This window comes from Haemaphysalis longicornis, unplaced genomic scaffold, assembly GCF_048455015.1.
Source record: "Haemaphysalis longicornis isolate Haplotype H1 unplaced genomic scaffold, Haemaphysalis longicornis Haplotype H1 scaffold_8, whole genome shotgun sequence".
NCBI lineage: Eukaryota > Metazoa > Arthropoda > Arachnida > Ixodida > Ixodidae > Haemaphysalis > Haemaphysalis longicornis.
Genome location: NW_027526445.1, coordinates 66,011,153 through 66,033,086, shown reverse-complemented (window position 1 = coordinate 66,033,086; position 21,934 = coordinate 66,011,153). Strand labels below are relative to the sequence as shown.

Here is a 21,934-nt window from a genome sequence, read left to right as displayed (position 1 = left end):
CCAGTACCGCACACTTTTCTCCGAAACGCCTAACTGGCGTTGCGCCGCCATGTTCCCATTCTGCTCGGTGACTCAATAGCCGTCAGCTTAAACGCCGCTGTGAACTGGCGTCGACTGGCGCCACTCATCTCGGAACAGAGACGTACAGAAATGTATGCACGCACGCACAATAGACGAGTAAAAGATGAAAAACTATAGAAAAGCGAAATCAAATAAAGGCCTGATAGTGCGAGAGAGCAGTCCGACATGAATGGCGATGGCGACGGACTACGCTTGCACATTGTTGCCAGACAACGATTTACATTCTGCCAATGACCGCTATATAAGACGAGGGGTGACTTTTGTGCGGATTTTTTTGCAAAAAAACTCGACCTATATTCCGGTTTATACAGTAGTTTCATTGTGCTGCCTCCATGTACATTGCAGATGAGACTGTTTTGTATACGGAGCATTGCTATCATGGTAAATAATCACAGTGGATTTCTGGCATGGTATTTTTGAAAGACAACTTCAGCTAGGAACGCCTGTGTAGTTGAACAAAAGAAAAAGAAAAGACAATGTTCAGTAACTAACGTTTGACTTGTAGGTATCTGTAAGCCTGCCAAATTGTCTGTTACAGTGACATGAGTGGGGTGTTTCTACATGGTACTATTTTTGACCAGAACACAAACTTTTCCCACCTTTGATAGAAAACTTTCCATTGTAATAATGACAGTTGAGGCTCTCGTAATTAAAGGTGCACATTGCATATGTATAAAATGAACTAAAGGGCACATTTAATTAGGAAAAAGTATTTCCCGCTGGATCCCTCAGGCAGTCCTTCTTTCTCAATTATTCCCTGCCACTGTCGCACAAAGTGCCTCTAATGTGGTCATTTTGATCGTTTGGGGTTGTGGGCAGTTTATAGGACACTTGCACCTCGAGGCACTTGAAATGCATGGTAACTTTTCTCAAAAGGGCCGCCACAAGGACAAAGTACATCTTTGTTCACTTTAAAAGTTCTAGCCCTTGGTAGCTCACTGAACTCCTTTCCAGCGACGAAAGATCTTTTTTAATCGAAAAAAAGCAAGAAATACCAGTGACATGATATGAGCCACCACTAAAAGCGTAGTTATCACTGTGTTAACTGCATATAGGTGGTACAACCAAACAAAGCCAGAGGCCCTACTACAGTGTAGACCACCTATAATGTATTTCACGGGAGCCGCAAAAGTCTGCACAATAAGTGGTACCGCACTATAAACAAAACATGCATAAATCGAATCACATTGCAGTCTACCTTTCAATCATTCTTTGTTTATTATCACTAAAACAAAGGCCTCTTGAAAATCGTGGCGCGTTCTTTATTTCGGGTTTTTCTTCTCTCTCTCTCTCTCTCTCTCTCTCTCTCTCTCTCTCTCTCTCTCTCTCTCTCTCTCTCTCTCTCTCTCTCTCTCTCTCTCTCTCTCTCTCTCTCTCTCTCTCTCTCATTTTTTTTTTTTTTTTTCAACATCAGACACTACTCACCCAATCGTCACTAGGGTACAATGTTCTACTTGGATCTGACTTGGCTGTTATAGAAGGAATCGCGTGGAGAGATGAATGCTTGCTGGGCAAATGCCGCAATGCTTGACTTGCCGACACTCGCCTGCTCACGTCACTTCGTTTACCGCTGCTTCACTGCTTGTGGGTTCCGAGAGTTCTTAGCGAAGCACAGGGCACAAGTTCGCCCCGGTAAACTTTGTTCCTGCAAGAAACTGGGGTCGTCCTTGACAATCTGTATCTCAAATATTGTGTTGAAGTTTGTGATAAAACCGGTATCAGTGTTACCAAGAAAGAGCAGCCTTTCTAGCTGACCAGCCTTGTATTTTGTCTTTGTGTCCCTTTAAAGGGGTCATGCAGACAAAACACAAGACTGGTTCATTCGAAAGATTGCCTCGTCTCAATCATGTGGGCACCACTTTTAATGTAAACATCGCTCAAAGCTACTGTAAAAGCTCGTTAATTCAAACTCGGTTAATTGGAACTGGCGCCCTGGTCCCGGCACAGCCCTGTACATTTCAAGGGGAAAAAACTCCTGATAAGTTCGAAGTTCGAAGGCGAAACGCCCGATTTCATTCATATCCAATGGGATCGGTTGGGGCTGTAAAAATTTCGCGCAGTGCGTTGTTGAGTAATAAAAAATTGGCCGCGTATCTGCTCCTTTCGTTGCACATGTCGTCAAAAGACGATAGTCTTTGTAGACATTTGCCAAGGAAATGCCCCCTTTGCTTTCCCGCTCACCTCTCGTGCTGTTCCTGTACCGTCGCACTCATCCCAAGGTAAACACACTAAAGGTTTGCGCAAGGCGATTTGAATTTACCGCGTTCCACTGCTACAGGCCGGGTTCCTCGATGCCAGCGCTGCAGTAAGGCGCAGACACGCGTGAATGGAGGCGACCGACTACAACATTTATAGAACCGCGTGGCCATGCTCCACGTGCGTTCCAAGCAGAACGTGGAACCTAGACAGTGGAACCTTTCGTTGCTGTTGCCGCGTGATTTTTCATATGCCGCCAGGAGGCGGCAGTTTTCTGCAGTAGATGTAGAATATCATTTGCTATCGAAAACCCAAGTATCCATGACTTTTTTAATAGAGGAACACTGTAAATATCCCTTGTGTACTAATTTCCTGTCTTATATTTGCGTAATGTCTTGTTCTTGTTCAACAAACTTGACAAGTGTGAGCATATAAACCGGGCTCAGACGTGTACATGTGGCTGTGAGTATATAAGACTATTGCGCAATATCAATTTTACTTTGGCCAGGTGGCTGAATCGAGTCACAGACAGACAGAGACGGACAGACCGGCCAAAATTTCTGGGTTTAAGTAGCCCAAGAAAGACTATCGTCTTTAAAACAACAGTGTGGCGGGCGGGCGCCTTGCTGTGACAGCTTATTTTGCTTTCGCAGCAAGCACCGTGCCGCCAGCCTCAGTGCTACAGTGAATGCTGTTGCAGGTTTTCATTGTGCCGCGGTCACTGGTCTGGGTTTGCGATCGTGTGGCGTGCGCAACAAGCGCGCAATAGCGCATAATTCACGACAAGCCCAGAGGTGGCTGCTTTGGGCTCTGCCGTGCAGTGTGCTGCGATGTCCATTCATTCTAGCGCCCGCCCGATAATTCGAACTCCGCTTAATTCGAACCATTTTATGGTCCTCTTCGAGTTCGAATTAACGAGTTCTTACTGTATATAATTTTGGAAAAAAAGGGAATGGCAATGGAACCCAGTAGCTCATTTCCCGCTACAGAACCAGTGATGTCACCCGCCACGGTGGCTCAGTGGCTAAGGCGTTCTGCTGCTGAGTGCAAGGACATGGGTTCAATTCCCGGCCGCGGCAGCTGCTTTTCCGATGGAGGCGAAAGGCAAAAACGCCCGTGTGTACGAGATTTCGGCGCACGGTAAAGATCCCCAGGTGGTCGAAATTAATCCGGAGCCCTCCATTACGGTCCGCCTTATCGGCTCCGCGCATTAAACCCTACAATCAATCAATCAAGAACCTATGATGTCATACCAGCCAGCTCTGCGACTTAATTAAGCCAGGCAAAAGCAAACGCAAATTAGGTAGGGCTTATAATAAAGCTTGTGAAGCGAGGTGTTTGCGCTCACATTTTGGGCACAGTCTTTTTATAGCTGTAAGAATAGTGGACTAAACGGTAGAAGTTGTGAAAATACACGTAAGCATATAAGTACCGATGCGCACTGCTGTTGGTACTGTGCACATATGCCATTTTAGCTGCACAGTGCTGTGGCGCGTTGGGGTTGTCTCAGACAACACTGGCTGATTGGCGCAAGCAACGGTGTCTTACGTGACCATTTTTGTTGAGCGAACACCATGTTTTACGAAACGATTACTTTCTACCGGAACAATTGACCATGTTGCATTTTGACCTGTATTGTTAATGTGTTAAATTTCTTTCTTATCCGTTGTTTGAATGATGTCCTTAATCTTCGTGCTTTTCATGTTCTTTGAACTTCTGTTGTTCATAGTACATTGTTTCTAGTTATGTCCCTCCAGCTTAGGCCCTTCACTAGGCCTGCGGTATTGTGTAAATAAATAAATAAATAAATAAATAAATAAATAAATAAATAAATAAATAATAAAAACAAGCCAGGTAGAAGTACGGTCAACAACAAAGTAAAGCAAAAAACGGCCCGCCACGGTATGTTCGCGCCATCTAGGTTGGCTAACGGTAAAAAAGGCTCCGCAGCACGCTAGGTTTAGCTTGAAGACCTGCTCTCGTGTTGCCATTGCAGACGTCACGAAAACTTGATATGGCGGGATAGTCAATATTTCATCATAAATTTATTAATTTCTCAGTGAATTTGGCATTGCTTGCTGCCGGAGAAGCGCTGGGGGCACTATAAAACAATCTTTCGAATAAACTAAACTTGTGTTTTGGCTGCATGACCCCTCAAGTACTGATCTCGAGCCAAGTGACCTGCCCTTCTGAGTGTCAGTTCTGCATACACGCACACGCGCAGGGCTTCCCCTGTGGTGGCGGGGAGCGTGGAGGCGTGGCTGCGCACCGTGGCGTCGTCCGTGAGCGAGCAGGCCCGGCAGGCGGCCACGGCGGACGTGTGGCGCTTCCACGCGGCACGCTCTCTGCGGGTGGCCGGCAGCGCCGTCTACGTCTGGGCTGGACGCAGGACATGTGGTCCCCCTTTGCTGGGGGCACTGCAGAGGTACCGCAGCCCACTCTCGATAATTCAAGGCCGGTTGGGCACATGGGTCTTTGATCAGAAAGTTTATTTTTACAGTTATATGATGATGAAAATTGGGGGGCACGTGCAGTTTTTCATTCTGATTGTAGATATGAAATTTGTTTTTGTGGGAAACGACCATATTTAAATTTATTTGGATTTTCATATTTAGTTTTTTGACAGCCACTGTAAAAAAAAAAAAAAACGGTGGAGGGATGGAGCTGGACACGGTGCCAGTGAACTGTATTCAGGTCAAGGAGTGCAGTAAGACCAACATTATCACTCTATCTGGTCTCTAGCAGAAGTTAAAACCATTTAAAGTTTGGGCCGGAAAGGTTGCAACCAAAAAAAAAGGTTTTGCCTTCCAGGCCGAAGCTTAAAACGGTCGTAACTTGTGCTACAGACCACATAGAGTGATACTGTTAGTCTCCATGATTTGTGCACAGTTCACTGGTACCGTGTCCAGCTGCATCCCTCCAGCATTTTTTTTTTTTTTTACAGTGGCTGTCAAAAAATCAAATAAGAAAATCCAAATAAATTTGAATATGGTCGTTTTACACAGAAAACAAATTTTCCATCTACAGTCAGAATGAAAAACTACATGTGCGCTTCAATTTTCATCGTGATAACTGTAAAAATAAACTTTTTTCTGGTTTAATACCAGTGTGCCCCCTTAACTCTTTCGCTACCGCAGAAAATTGAGCAATTTTTAGGGGTCCAAGAAAACATTTTTTTTTCTGCTAAAAAATTGGTTAGGCACTAATTGCAGGAGCACAAAATGCAGACTATTTAACGGCCTTTCCAAGAACACCAGTTTTTTAAAGGTTTTCATATATCATAGTTGTGAAAAAAAAATCAAAATCAAAATTTTTGTCAAGTTGTCGAAAAAAATGATAAAAAAGGAGTTGTGTAAATCAAACCACCGGTAGTAGAAAAAACTTCCAATATACATTTTGTAGAGAAACATTTCAAAAACACACCCTAAAAAAATGGCGACTTGCACGGAACAGTTTTTCAGATATAAAAAAAAAATGTTAGCACGCACGGTGCTCGTGTCATGCGGTGAAGCCCAACCGCTAATTCAAAATGTGCAATTTCGGGTGGTTCCCTGGAATAAATCTGGCGATTTGTCATTATCAGAGGCACCAATTTGCCCCCACATAACGTAAAAACATCTTGTCAATGGCTGACTTTGCATTTACAGCGAGCACAATATTTGGGACAAGCACTTGATGCGGAAAAAAACATGCATGAAGTTGAAAACGGAACGCCGTGGCTGATGCTTGTTGTCGTTCACGGTCAGTTATCTCTCAAAACATAAAGCTGAGCTTTATTATCATCTTCTTACTCGCAATTGTAGCCTTGCTCGCAAAAATGAGGTATGATGCGCTAGAATCGTGCCCTGCGATCTTTGGCCGAGTAGCAGTTGTGCGCTGAAAAAGATCAGCACAACGAGCCTCCTCTATTGCAGCGCCACCTAACATTTTTTAAATGAAACAGTACAAAAACTTATCAGAGACTCCGTCCGAATAGATAGTTCAACTAAGCAGCAACATTAGATACCCGGATATACCCTCGCATGGAAACGAACCTGGAAGGCGAACAGCTGGCAGTGTAAGACCTGTTTGAAGCGCTGTCCTCGGCGGAACAGATATCTGGCGGCTGGGTGTGACCTTTTGACTTGCATCTGAAGTTCTTATCGCAGAAATCGGGTTAGGGTGGGGGGAAATCAGGAGCGCCGTGCTTTGTTCGAGGATCAGTCGCGGACGCTTCGGGCGCCATGGCAGGTAGCCTTGAAGTTGGGTAACTGCGTAGTAGCGCTAAATATGAATTTCGCGATGCAGAAACGAAACCGAAACTGTTGTAAACTGTTTGCGAATGGTCCTGGGGTAAGTAGAACTACCCCAGTACTTATAACAACTTGCGCAAAGGCAATAAAACTGCCTAAAATCATAAAGTAGCTTTGCAACCAGGCACTGCTTGACATTTTCAGCTGATTTCTGGAATTATTACTGTCAGAGCGCGAACCTGACGATTGAAAATCGTTTGCAAGTTCCCCGTTCACGCCCTGATAGCAAAAAACAAGCGCTGGTGCCGAGTAATTACGAGTTGCACGCATTCTTCGTTGGTAGCCGTGACGCGCGATGACCACGCCCCTTTTCCACACCCAGGTGATTCAAAAGCGTGTCAAAAATCACGTTTTTGTTAAAAAAATAAAAACAAAACTGATTTTGAAAGGCCATTTTCTGATCTAACTCCGAACACCTTTACTTGTTCGAGAAACGCCTGGAACGCTATGAAAAGGCGCTCCCAAAAGTATCGATCAAATTGATCGATTTTGATAGGCGCGGTAGCGAAAGAGTTAATTGGTATTTTCGATTAATTAGAAGTGACGAGCTGGACCCCAGTAACATTGCATGCAGTCCAGGGGGGAAACAGTATAGCCCTCTTATAGCAAACCCGGCTTTAACAAAATCGCGGCTATAACAAAGAAGTTTTCATTTCCCATTGCCATTTGTATGCACATAGTTTTACGAAGTTCAGGTATAGCGAAAAACGGATCGAACGAATTGATTTCCATTCCCCGATGTGTCCGTTATGAGCGAGCGTGACCATATTCTCGATAATTCGAAGCTAAAACCCATTGTGTCAGTTAACTGCAAGTTACTTTGAGTATACGTAAACTTAAAATTTTCACGCTTCAAAACGGGACCGTGTTTTGTATTAATGTGGGAACCATCGCAACAGAGGCACCAGCGCATAGTTGGTACAGCAGCAAGCCAGTTGAGACTTTTTGAAATTTTTCCATCCTATGCACTTTAGGCATGTCTAAGAGACTTTTGACGAAGGGTGTACATGTCTTTGGCTTGGCTACGCTTGCTCTCAGCAAGTAAAATGACTTTGCACCTGAAGAACACAACATAGAGGTACCTCTGCAGAGCCGGCATGACTGAAACGAGTTTCTGCAGCAAACTGCTCAAAAGCAGCAGCTTGAACACATCCAACACATAGCTAATATATGGCGAAATTTACGTGCGTGATGTGGCTAGAAGTTTGAGGTTGGATTGGATTGGATTTTGGCAAGGGTTGGTGTTCTTCGTGATGCTGCTAGCCACTTTCTGGCTGATCTTGCTTTTAAACCTGATCTTGATGCGCGCACAAATTTGAAGGCTACCAGGGGTGAGACAGCTGTGCATATTGCGCAGATTTGATACAAATTTGTTTTCCTGCGTCAGGCTGCTCCAAAAGCTTGAAAATTGGTAAAATTGCTCCAAACTGCTCCAAAACAGTCTGAGAACCAACGATTTTAACGCTCCCATCAGTTTCAGTGGGGGAAAATGCTAACTGACCGCATAATTTTCCATTACCCCCAAGGTGATGCTGTTTGTAAAAATTAATTGACTGATCGATCATTCAATAAAAAAACCCGCATAAAATGGTCCTCGAAATAGTTTTTTCGGAAGTCACAATGTCGGGTTGCACGTTATATTCTGTACGTTTTTAAAGCTTTACCATTGAAAATCATTGCAAAGTCCTGTATAAAAATACTAATGTTTACTGAGGCGACAAAACTTGTTGAAGTTAATAACAAAACGGCAATTTTCTCAGCACCGTATCTCTGGAACGACATGACGTACGTATACGGGGCGCCGCCATCTTGGTATGATGAAGATCGGAAAACATGGCCAGCGGGCGAAGCAGTTGCTCGTAGTTCAGGCTAGTTCACTCTACTTCAGGCAGACCGCTCTTCGCAGATTTCTACCGTGCTTTTGGTTATGAGGGTGGCTAGGTTTACATTTAGTTTGATCTGTTATGGGAAGTTGCACCACTCGAAAGGTGGAGTTCATAGAAAACAACGCGGTGCCCGCGAATTCGCCGCGTTTCGTGTGAGGCACGGTTCGCGCTTGAAGTGAAATTTCTAGGCTTGTGCGAATATTCGGGCGCTTCGAATATTCGAACGAATATTACAGTATTCGAATTCGCTTCGACTCGAATTTAAAATTTCCGATATTTCGAAGTATTCTGGATGAACGAAAATCAAAACTTCGTTCAAGTTTCGGTTTCGTTAGGCAAGCCGCAGTGCCATCGACATCAGTCCTACATCTTGACTACATGTGGAGCCAAAACAAGCTAAGCCACATTCAAAGCGTTGTCGCTTCGTCGCAGCCTTCGCGCTGCTTCGCGCATGTTCGGCAGGGTAGTCGAGACTCCTGTTTCCTTGTTTCAAACAATGAAATTGTTCCCACTGCAACAATGGGAAAAATTTCGGCTCTCGCGAACGGGCCTGCGCGGCCCGGCGGATGATACAAATGAGCCGGCGAGGCGCCCGACTGACGAACGAGCGAGAGACGGTGACGTACAGGATCTTTCTCCAGGAACGGCCGAGCTGTTGTTTTCTGTTCGCGAAAACGCGCCGCAGACTCCACAGGCGCGCTGACGCCGCCGCGAAACCACCCGCACGCTGCCGGCCGGCCGCGGCAACCAGGCGGCACCTTCGGTAGCGAAGTGGTGCGGGGAGCTCGAGCCACCGCTTCTAACCTCTACTTAAGATACCGCTCAAAGCACACACGAAGTTTCTTGTTCGGTAAACGAGCTAACAATGTGGGCGAAAATGGTGCTATAAAAAATTATCCGCGCCGCGAGTGAAAGCGCCTATGAAATATCTGCCGAGGTGCTAAGCCTAAACGTCTCCTGTGGAGCCAGCCAGCTGTCTCGAGCGCTTCGAAACTGCCGCCCTGAGGTGCACGCCTTCCCATTGGCGCCAGGCTCCTCCCACTGCCACGCGCGTCATTTTCTGACTGAGGCACAGGCGACCGCGAGCGCGGAATCGCCAAGGCGGGCGTTAAAATCGCGCGCGCAACGCCGACGCGCATGAATCGCATGCAAAAACGCTCCTGTAGTGAGCTTGGGCACCGCGAGTGAATAGACGAAAGTCCAGAAATTACCGCTCGGCGACATGGAGGTTAAGAACAAGCAGAAAAACGTCACGGATTTCTCCATGCGAAAGTAAGAAAAGAATTAAACGAAAACTTTTTTAAGTGCTCAATTTCTTGGTCTGTGTTGGTTCATACGAATTTCGGATGATACGAATGTTTTTCGCGGTCCCGCGATATTCGTATCATCGAGATTTTACTGTAGAACGTTTTTACCGGAATGTCTCAGTGACACCTGACAGCTATTCGAATTCGCTTCGAAAGTATTCGACCACTAGGACTATTCGCTTCGAATTCGCTTCGAACTAAAATATCACTATTCGCACAAGCCTAGAAATTTCGGACTCATTGCATTGTTATGAAACACGGAGTTATTGCTGCCTTTGACAGCGAGCTTGCGAGCGGCAGGAATGGGACGGTTGACACTTCAAAAGTGGCGGCGCAGGCTACATCGCCGCAAAATGTTCAAGCAGTGTCCGATAGCGGGACGGGCTATTATTGCACGTTAGTAATAATGGTTCTTCTATCTGAAGTGAAATTTAATGCCAAAAGGGAGATGGCTAAACATATCAACGTTACTCAAATTGCGATCAATCGTAGTGAACGTGCACCGTGGGGACTGAAATGGGCGGGTTGGTCGGGGGACTTTCACCTCGCTTGGTGCAACTTTTGCCGTGGCTGTACATTTGTGCTTAAAGCCGAGTCTGGGATTACAAAAATAATAATTTCAGCATTCCCATGATAATAAAAATGCCTTACGATTACATAGTTTTTCAATTTGATATTTTCAACGGAACTCCATGCTATCTATATATAGAGCCTAAGAATTTAAAAATGGTTTGTCAAAAGGTAGTGCGTTTGGTACCTCGTGATATTCTGGTAGAAAAACTTTATTGAAAGGCTTTTTCAGTGTTATATACGTTCAAAACCGATTAAAAAGTGCTCTTTCCCCCGAGTTGCCAAAAGTTTGATTTTTTGGGCACCTAAGGTGTCGTAATAAATGTCAACTGCTCCAAACCAAGGTTCTTCTGCTCCAAAATCGAGATTTTGCTGCTCCATAAACTGCTCCCAAACTTGATTCAGCTGTCTCACCCCTGGGCTACTTTTAGTGGAAAAAAAAAGTGTGTTGTAATTGTGTAAATACAGTGCATCTGTTTGTAATTTTGTCATTAAAGACCTGTTGTCGGTAGAACCATGACGATTGAGGTGACCATTTGCCATAAAAAGCCTGTTTTTTTTCACTATTGCGATGAGTGGGGTGACCGTTCATCAACATCATCATCAACAACACAATGAGTAGGGTGGCTGACTGTTTGTCGTGAAAAACTTATTCATCTTGAAAACAGGCGCAGAAAAGACGTTGGCCAAGAAAAGAAATATACAGGACGACGTCCATTCTTCTTGGCCAGTGTCTTTTTTTGCACACCTGTTTTCAAGATGAATCAACACCAACTAAAAAAGCCCGTTTTCAAGTGACCTGTGAAACTTCACAGAGAATTTTGGTTAGGCTAATGGTTGCTGCAGAGGTTAGCATGTTGCCAGTTCATTAGCGCTTCCTTTATCTCAGGTGACACTAGGAACTTGCCGCGCATCGTTTGGTTGTAGCTTGTTTGTGCTCTACAAACGCTAGCTGAATTTGCACTTCTCTTTGCTTGTTTTAACGGCCTGTTAAACAAGTGCGGCCTGTCTCAACCTCCCTTGTCACTTTCCAGGTTGCAATACATGGGCAGTACAAACAGTAGGCTTGTGCGAATAATATTTTAGGTCGAAGTGAATTCAAAGCGAATAGTCCTTGGACTTGAATACCTTCGAAGCAAGTTCAAATAGTTGTCAGGTGTCACTGAGCTTTCTGTCACGGAGACACTGAGCTTTCGGGCCTGGCAGGACCTTCACAAAAAAGTTCCCTATCGAGTTGGCACCCGTAGACACGTTGGCCTTGTCACTTGACTGATTGAAGCAACTGATGTCCACTGAAGTTCAAGCACGGGGTCCAATCAAATCAACATCTGCTCACTGCACGCGTGCCACACAGTAACCAAACAAATTGTTTTGCTACCGTTTCATTGCTTGAAAAAAACGGGAGCCTTGACTACCTTGGCGAACAGGTGAGTGTGTGCGCATAAGATGGCTACAACAATGCTCTGAATGTGGCTTAGCTTGTGTTGGCTCCACATGTAGTCAAGATGTGGGCCCGATGTCAGCAGTAATGCAACTTGCCTAACGAAACCGAAACTGCTCATAGTACTTCAGCACAGTTTTGATATTCGTTCACCCTGAATACTTCGAAATATTGGAAATTTTAAATTCGGCTCGAAGCGAATTTGAATACTGTAATATTCGTTCGAATATTCGAAGTGCTCGAATATTCGTACAAGCCTAACAAACATCTGTGCTGTGTGTAGTGCCAAGTCGTTCACCTCCCCTGTCCCTTCCTTGTCTCTGCCCCCAGCCTGTTCAGCACCCTGCTGCAACTCCTGCAAGACGAGGATCCCAAGATCCGGGACGAAGCGGCCTCAGCAGTGCCACTCGAATGCCACGAACAGCTGGTACGGCCCCCCGATCGATTGCGATGTGGGACGGGGCAGTGCGTTGGTGCTGAGGCTATCCACTGACAGCAGTGCAATTTGTGTATGGTACATGTGTACGGCTAGATGTGTACGGTGCAATCAGCGTGAAGTAATTTCTTTTTAAATATTTCTACGTGAACTTACCTGCCTCCTACAATCAGGAGCGCGTTAAAGTTGTGAAAATCACTACATAAAAAGACTTGTTAGTTGTGGGTTATTGGAACGTGTGTCTTCCATTTAGGAGCCGAGTGCGTTACCATTGCATTACCTCTGCATGTCAGCAGTGCTGGAACAAAAGTTAGACAGTGTGTACTGTATGACAGGTGAACTTGACGGCGCGGGAGTAGAACAGGCAAAACACAGCTGTGCAGAACTATGATTCAGGGGAAGTGTCGCCATTGTGCTGGGCGAAGCAATTCACGTCAGAAGACAGATGAACTGAAGCTTAAAAAGTGGCAGAAATGGAAGGCAGCAGTAAAGAGGTTAAGGGGAACACTCGTCTTGATTCCTGCCGATTGAATTTGCCAAAAAAATCAATTTTCTGCACTAATTTTATTTGCAGTCTGCACCAAGGAATGTACCTACAAAATATTATAGCTGTACCGTAAGTGTTTACAACACTGTCACCCTTTGAAGTTGCCTAAATGACCGTTTTCACCTATGCTTCCAAACATCGTACCCTGTTTTTTCAGAACCAACTGTTTTCCCACGAGGTCAACTGTGGTGTGCAGTATCTCGGGATTTACTGCTTAGATTTGTATCATTTTTTGCTGCATCTGAAAGCTTATGAACTGAGCAGTGCAATGAAACTACAAAAATATGGAAATTTCTATTTGCTAGCACAAAATATTACGCAGTTAGTTTTATGAAAACATTGTAAATTGATGACCTGACAATTACGAATTTTGCAGCGATTGCAGAAACCATGTTAAAATTACTGCAGTGGTATAGTTGCACTTCCTGGTCCTTCTAGAGCACAAAGGGAAAAAGAATAATTAAGTATCTCATAGGTAGATAATAAAAACCTGCCCAAAACGGAGTGTTGTACATGTTGCACAACTCTGCACTTAGACCACATAAATGGAAACTGACTGCATATTGGTGTTCAGGGTGTTAGAATACACTCGGTGTGTAAATTTCAAGCACCTAAGTTAAAAAATAACAAAAATGTTCTGAAGACCGGTGTCCCCCCTTAGTAAGTGTAGTAAGTGTCACCAGGCTTTTGCCTTTAAAGCTTGTGAGAAGACTTGAGTGCACTGAGGAGGTTTTTTCAGGCACCACACTGGACAGTCGATGAACCTCAACGCCTGCAAAGCAATCCGCATGACCCGAGTTAGAGTCTGGTGGATCCCTTTCCATTTGACACACCAAGCAGTGATTCTTATCCAGAAATTTCGGCACTAGCACTGAATTGGTTCTGGTATGCACAATACCACCATCATCATCACCAAGAGAAGTTGTCACTGATAAGCCAGCAACAAGGTCACCAGTTTACACACTTGCACAGAATAAAAACATTTAGTTCAGGGTTCCTGGAGTTCCGTAATGCACCAGGAGATGCACAGTTTGTTACCTTGTTGCATGTCTCGTTGAATGACCTTGTCACCAGGAAACGTAGAGTCAGGACCATACAAATATATCACATCACCCCTGGAAGAACAGAAAAGAATCGAGTCATGCCCAGCTGTATATACCATTTTTTCGCGCGCATAACACGCCCCTGCGTATAATCCGCACCCCCACTTTCAGCCCGCCGGAAAAGAAAAAAAAATCCTCCCGTACTACCCGCACATTTGATACGGGAAAGGCTGCACCAAAGCTCTACTGCTCAACCTACACATCACATACTATAATGTAGGCAGAAAAAGTGTATATTTGGCAACTGCAATACACTTACTGCAAGGTGAAAGTCACAACTCACTCTGTCACTGCTCTCGCTAGAGCTACTATCACTTGAGCCGCAGTCCTCACTGTTACACACAAGGTTATCTTCACAGCACAACGTGCATTGCTGTGAAGCTACACTAAAGGAAAAACCCCGCGTATTATCCGCGCCCCTTCTTTTCCCTATTTTCACATTTTTGGTGTGGGTTATAGTGTGAAAATACAGTAAGTTGTGGTTTACTGACAACCGAGATTAATTGAGGATTCATTGGTAATTGAAAGCATAACAATTATTGACAAAAATTAAGAATAATTAAGGTTTAGTGAGATAAATTGAAGTGGATTAACATGCTGTATTGTTTCTGGGGAAAATATGCTAACCTTCGCTATGCGTTAGTGCCAAATACACTTTGAAATTTTGAGACGCTGAAATTCTGATTTAATTAAGCAAATATCAAATGGCATATTATTTGATTGCACGTGCACACATGCCTAGTATTATTCCAAAATATGTATTTCCATGGTTTTATTTAAGATTCTACTGTATAAAGAAACAACTTTCCTGCTACACAGCCTTAGTGTCCCTAAAACAGTGCCGTGCACATAATTGAAAACTTCCATTCAATTTCGAAGCACCAACTTTTGTAAGTAAGCATGCTCACTTGCATTCCATAAGATTAATAACCTTCTTGAGATTAAGTTTGCTACGTCACACAGCTTTTTTTTGGTTCATAACAATCTCATTTTTACCCGGTTAAAACTGAGCCGGCACTTTGACTCTGGCTGGTTTGTGTTTGATTTGTGCAATTCTTTTTTTTTTCCCCTGTTTCAGTTGCACCCTGTCCAGGCAAATGTGGCGGTAAAGGTAAGTACAACAGATGTCCCACTCCAACCGTGTTAATGAAGAAAAAGAAATGTGGATACAGTTTTGAGAGGGCGGCGACTTCCTAAATTTACTAAGGACATGAAAGGTCAGAAAAAAACAAAAAATACTCGTGCAGCTTGCTCAAGCTTGCACGAGTGATGCAAGGCTGGAGAAACAGCTGAGCTGGCGGCCTCTCTCCTTTCGTCGGAGACCCAGTTGGTGCACCTCACATGGATTTCCGAACTTGCCGCTGCAAGTTCTTTGTCCGACTGATGACAAGAAGTGCCGCCCTGCTTCCATATGCCCTTCGTGTTGAAGCAGCGTCAGTGGGAAAAGAAGCTGCGGCAACAGCCAAGCAAATAAATAGCTACAGTCAAACCTCGATGTAACGAACTTCAATGTAACAAAAGCCTCAATGTCATGAACCACGGAATTTTTCATATCTTCAAGTGTATGCACACCATGTATTTTCACCCTCTGTGTATTGAAGTCCCGTTTGCCGGAATTTCAATATAACGAAGTTTCATGGAGATTCAGGCACAAAATTTCGGTTGTAGAGGTAGATTTTGGGAGACGCAAGCTTCGAAACGGGGTCTCAATAAAACGCAAACGGCAACACGGGCCGCCCAATGTCGTCGGTTCAGGGAGCCACGGAGTCCGTGAGCAAGCCCCTTGCCTACAAACTGCGTGGCGCGCATACACAGCCGGCACACTGTTTCTGTTTCTGTCGGAGCTTACACTAATCGTCTACTCGGGCATCAGCGTGAATTACATAGAGCGTTTCTTCCCGCAAAAACGTGCCCCACAAGCCACAGGCGCGCTGACGCAGCCACGGATACTACCCATGCAAAGCGGGTAGCTCCAGCGGCCGCTTCTAATCGCTCGCTGAAACACAACTCGAGGGGCAAACGAGAGGGGCATGCGAGAAAAAAAGCGGATAACGCAGGCGAAATTCACTGCAAAACGTCATACACACCTCTTGCAAAAGCACCCATCAAATATCCTCCGTGGTAGTAAGCCTAATTTGTCTCTAGTGGGGCCTCCGTCGCTGCATGCCCCCGCTTTGCCCTTTGTTCGAGTTCGCTAATGCATATGCGTTCCATCGTTCCAGCAAGCATTAGTGAATATTTGAGCCTTGCGCGCGCGTTTTTTTCACGCCCTCGTCTGCGATTGCACACCGCCGGTGGCTTCTGCCTTTACCAGAAAGCGACTCGCACTGCACGCGGCAGTGGGAAGAGCCTGACCACTTTCGCCAATGGGGAGGTGCGCACCCTATGGCGGGAGAAAGCATCACTAAATAAAGGCTTTATTTACTGACGCTAGCTTCGAAGCACTCGGGGATGCTGGCTGGCCCTGCCAGAGACGAGTAAGCTTGCCACCACGGAGGATATTTGACGGGCACTAGCGCAAGCGGCGCGTATCGCGTTATACAGTGAAAATCTCACCCGCATTATCCACTTTTTTTTTTTTTTTTTCTCGCGTGCCCCTCTCGTTTGCCCCTCGAGTTAGTTTCAGCGAGCGGTTAGAAGCGGTCGCTGGAGCTACCCGCTTCGTGCGGGTGCTCTCCGCGGCTGCGTGAGCGCGCCTGTGCCTCGCGGGGCGCGTTTTTCGGGGAGAAAATGCTCTATGGAGATGACGCTGATGCCCGAGTAGACGATTAAGCTCCGACAGAAACAGAAACAGTGCACGAGCTGTGTATGCACGCCACGTTTTTGTTCACAGGAAACGCTTCATGCAATGAACCGTTCATTATAACTGCGAATTTCAATGTAGCGACGTAAATTACGAATTTTACGAACTTCGTTACATCGAGGTTTAACTGTATCTGGGATCAACTTCACGCTGGACAGCGCACTGCCCGGCAAGGAATCTTCAAACCAGCATGGGAGAAAACTACTGCCGAAACTCGACTAGTGCAAAAGTTCAATTTGACTTCACCAACGAAGCAAGTACAGTAACACCTCATCACAAGAGACACTCAAGGGACACAAGAAACGTGTCTCTTGTAACCAAGGTCTCTTGTATGCAGTGTTGCTAACGTGGCAAACATACAAAAGCCTACCAAATTGCTTTTAGTGAAATGTCTCTTACAACCAAGTGTCTCTTGTAATGAGGTTTTACTGTATAAGCAGCTCCAGTTCCTTCCCCCAACTTGCTCCTTGCCTTTCTGGTGGTGAGAAGGAAGAGAAGAGCGACGCAGCTGGTGGTAGCGGCAGTAGGGATCTGGCAGTAGACATAGCCGTTTGTGGCAGAGAGCTCGGCACAGCACCTTTAATTAAGCAGGAACTCTTTACACGCCTTGCTCACTCCAAAGTTTTCGAAGTCACTGTTGTTTGGGAGTTCAGACAAGACGTGACCTCCCCATTGCGACAGAAGACAAATGAAGGTGGAAACGGAGAACGGCAGATTGTTTGCGTCAAGTCGGTGCTGAGCTAAATACAAGCAAGAAAGGAAAATGGCCGTGGCGACTGCTTTTCTGATGGAGGTGAAAAGAGAAAATGTCCGTGTGTTCGAGACTTTGGCGCACGTTAAAGATCCCCAGGTGGTCAAAATTAATCTTGAGGCCCCCACTACAGTGCGCGTCATCGCCTGCGCTGCATCAGTGCGTTAAACCCTACAATCAACCAATCAACTTTAGCAAACAAATTCAAATGCATGCCTCACGATTTTGCGTACAATTTGGAATTTCAGTTTTTGCAGTTGGAGATTTGTTGACAAGCTCAAAAAATTGATGAAATCATAGCTTTAAACAGCATTGGTGTAAATGAAGATTTCAGGCAAGAGTTTGCCAGGGAGCATCAATTCAGTTCCGTATAAGGAAGAACATAGCTACGGTGTTTTGTTGCTACCCTAGCTGCTGCAGCACTTAATTTTACTGCAGAAGAACAGAAAGTTGGGCTAGTTGGTAGTTGGGCTAGTGCCATGCTGTCTACGTCTTCCTTCGTCCCTGTTTTTTGAGCGCTTTTGTTTTCCACCAAGATGAGCACTTAATTTTGATGATGATGGTTGGATGTTTATGGCGCAAGGCCAACTGGGGCAAAGAGCGCCAAAACAATAGTCATATATGATTTTTTTAATTTTACTTAATTTTACTTTGGTGACAAGAATGGGTGCGCCAAATGGGACCCCTGTTTTCTACCAGAGTTTTATGACCTCTGGGCAGCACAGAGACTGCACACGGGTCATGCAACCTGGTGACCTTTGACCTCCACTCACTGGTCATAAAAATCCCTCGACGCGTAAATGTTCGCCTTGTTTGGAGGCAGGAGGGAGTGGCCAACGTAACATTGCGCAGTACAGATCACACTAGCTGAAATTGGATTCGAGAAATTGACAGCAAACGAGAAACAGCGTAAGTGCTCCGTGGTGTCTCATCTCTCTCTTGTCCTTGTCTGCATGTGCAGTGAATTTTTTTGCAATGCAACACCAACTCGCTTAGGAATCTGTACTTGAAAACTGACACCTAATACAGTGCAACCTGTTTAGATTGAACTCGCAAAAAAACATCATCAGTTCCATATATGGGATCATTCAATATAAGAATGCTGAGTAATTAAGCATCATAAAAGCAGATACCATTTATAAAAAGACTTTATTGCTGCAACTGCCTTACTTTTATACAAAATGGTCCTGTACCTTCCCCTGCTTGAACACGCTCACTGCCTGAGACAAGAGACTTTTGGTCACACCGTCTAAAGGGTCAGTGCCGCTAAGGCCGCGATCTTTCACATTTGCAAAGTAGTGCCGGACTAGTGCGAGTGCACCAATCACATTGGAGGTTGTGGGTAAAGTATCGTCATTGCTTTCCTGGCTTGCTCGCTTTCATTTGCACTTGGTACGACGATGGTAATGTAGTCCTACAAACTCTCCCTTGTGCATGACACCTTCATCCACACTCATAAACTCGTCGGCCGTAGATCCAGCAACGGCATCCAGAAATTCCGACAGCTCGCCCCACACTTCAGCAACACTGCCCGTGCACTCCTCAGGATTTTCGAACGTATCACTGGCATGCACAAGCGGCAAATTTTGAAGTAATTCCAGGTGGTTTCTTCACAAACATCTGCTCAGAACCTACTTCGAGACAGTTTATCAAAGCTCCCTGCCAGTTGTGCTAAGTGTGCTTTTGGGAATCTCGTGCATTGGGGCGACGTCCACCCTCTCCCACGTTCGACTCTGTTTATGATTGCCAGCTTCACGGTGGGGAATATCGTGGGGTTCTTGGGGGCGACCTAGCCAGTTTTCCGGTGTAGGCTACCACGCTAGCTCCCGGCGAGGTTTGCTGATCAGAGAACACAGGAGACAGTAGTGTCGAAGCCCAGTTCTTTATTTGAGAACTCCCAAAGCATGCGAGCACAAGGCTCGGCGGCATTCGCAAATCACGCCACCTGGTCATGATCGCAAACGGGAGGCAGGCGCTCACGGCGCGTGACAGAACAGTCCCCACCTGAGATACATGGTCCGTTGCAGCCCCACTGTTCCACCGATGCCACCCAGACCAGCTCTCCGATCTGACTCTCTCTCTCTCTTCCGCGCACACACGTTCGCGCAGGAAGCGCGCCTGCAGCGCACAAACCGGTGGTGCCATCCCTCAAGGCGACAACGAACCAGCGCAGTGCCGGACTGGTTTCAAGGAATTGCGTCTCTCCGAGTGCACCGGTCCGGGTTTGCAAGCCGCAGTTCTGCCCGAATCCCACAACGGCGAAAAGAAAATTTGGCCACTTCCTGCTAACTAGAGCCACTAAATGATCATTTGTTCAGCACCACAGCTACACTTTTGAAGGAAGCCCACAAAGCGCAAAGGGTGCAAACACACACACACAAAAAAAAAAAAGCTTGATGGCTCGTCTTGCATCACACAGGAGCATGCTGTCCACTGTCCGTGAGCGGCCAGGCTAAACTACTTTGAGGGTTGTGCCGGTGGAATTACTTCTTTGCTGCAAGGGAAAGCCAATGGGGGGGGGGGGGGCACTTCCGTAGCATTTTGCGTTCAATATGTCAGAAGTTGCTGGTATTTTTGTCTGATATAGGCGTGAATTTTGCTATGTATTCTTACTGAAAATATACCATGACCAGAAATGGTTCAATATACAGGATAATTTGATGTAACCGGTTCGATATAGTCCGGCTCTACTCTACAGTAAACAAGAGACACTCCAGGGACTTGAAAAAACATTTCTCCTGTAACAAAGACCTCCTGTATGCAACCTTGCTTACGTGGCGAGCACAGGAAAACAAAGCAAGCCATTTTCACTCAACTGTCTCTTATAACTGAGTGTCTCTTGTAATGTGGTTTGACTGTAATCAACACAAATAGGGTCCACCAGGGTTTGCCAGATGTTCTGCTATGGGAAAGAAAAAAGACCTTTTTTTAAAGGTGCACTTTAGAGAAAAGTGCAAAACTAGCACGTTCTAACGCTGCAAGAAATATTGAAGTTCTTTCTTTTTTTTTTTTACGTTTTTACACTTGTTTATGTGTGCGAAACCACCTCCTACGAATAGTGCACAGCATGAGCCATATCCCATGAAAAAGGGACCCGAAATGACATCCAAGTTGCGCCCTGTGTGACATCCGATTTGCACCCCGACCGTCATTCGATTTGAGCCATGAGTTGCACCTTGATATCTCCCCAAATGAAACTGCAACTCACGGCTCATATGGAATTTCACTTGATGGCGGTGTGCACACGGATGGACGCGGACGGACGCTGGGAGGTCCCAAGGTACTCCGCACCGTTACAGGCCAGGGAGTAAGCTGTTTGACTCTCGGGTACTAACTCACGGTCGTAGCCCAATGGGTAAGACGCCTGACACTAACTCTGTCCGGTCTACCAGACACAGGCTGGACTCCTGCCGGTGCCTGTGTGAGCTTTTGCGATTGTAAATGCTATGCGCACGGACGCGGACAGACAATGTGCAGTCCTAAGGTGCTCCGCACCTAAAAATAAAAGTGGGTTGGGGAATGCAGATTCTCTTGACTGAGATGCTGGCGAGCTGTGGTGCTGAGCCGAGCTGCTTTGAGTTCCTGTGGACCGAACTGTTCCGATCCTGCCCTTCTGCTTTAGAAGAACTGCAGCACCTCTTACGGCCCACGTGAGTTCTCTGCTCTCTGCACAATGCTGACCTGAAGGATTGCTGAAGCACATCAGGCGATTGGCAGGGTTGAAAAGAAAATGTGCTCAAGTTTCTATGCTTTTTTATGTGCAGAAAAAAAAAAGAGAAACTGGCTGGCTAAGCTTTCTGTGAAGTTCATGAACAGTCTTGGCTGGATAGGGTAACAGGGTCTAGTTACAGAAGTATCTTGATATGAGTGAGTGGGTGAGTGAAGAACTTTACTATGATATGAATCTCACAGAGTCAGGAGAAAAATTCCTTTTAGCCGAAATTCGTATCACCGAAACATATCCAAAACTAGCTAAATTAAGAAAAAATTCGCAGTGGCAAAAGTTTGAGAAATGGTTAAAGAAAAAACTAAAACTGCGTCTCTTCCGTGCCTTGACTGCAAAACCCTTGCAACTTCCTCGAACCAGTGTTCATTGCCCGGTACTTTCTATTTCAGTGTGGGCAGCCTCTTTGAGCAAGACGAAAGCGGCGTCTTTTTGGAACCACTCGTGGTCTCCCTGGTACTGCGTGACGGCGTTCAGGTAAGCGTGACGTGCATCTGCAGGACGGTATTACTGCAACTGGTGCTATTGTCACAACCAGGGGTGAGACAGCTGTGCACAGTACGCAGTTTTGATACAAATTTGTTTTTTTGTGCCAGGCTTCTCCAAAAGTTTTTGCGCCAAACTGCTAAGGATTTTAATGCTCCCATCAGTTTTATGGGAGAAAACTGCTTACTCACGGCATAGACAGGCTGAAGATGTTGATGATGTGTGCATAGGCCCATCTCTGTACATATGGCTGTGTGATGCTGCCTCAAACTGATGTGAGCACACCAGAAGAAAACACGACTCTTGTGTGT

General features: G+C 45.6%; 1 protein-coding gene across 1 annotated transcript in view; it reads left to right on the top strand.

Moving 5' to 3' along the window:
- The window catches only part of LOC144148317 (uncharacterized), a 32,194-nt gene that overhangs the window by 9,121 nt on the left and 1,139 nt on the right, over positions 1-21,934 (top strand). The window contains exons 6-10 of the mRNA XM_077679871.1: positions 4,502-4,702; positions 12,104-12,200; positions 14,938-14,970; positions 20,939-21,063; positions 21,530-21,614. Of these exons, the coding sequence (XP_077535997.1) occupies positions 4,502-4,702; positions 12,104-12,200; positions 14,938-14,970; positions 20,939-21,063; positions 21,530-21,614 (541 nt within the window). The remainder of the gene's footprint in view (positions 1-4,501; positions 4,703-12,103; positions 12,201-14,937; positions 14,971-20,938; positions 21,064-21,529; positions 21,615-21,934) is intronic.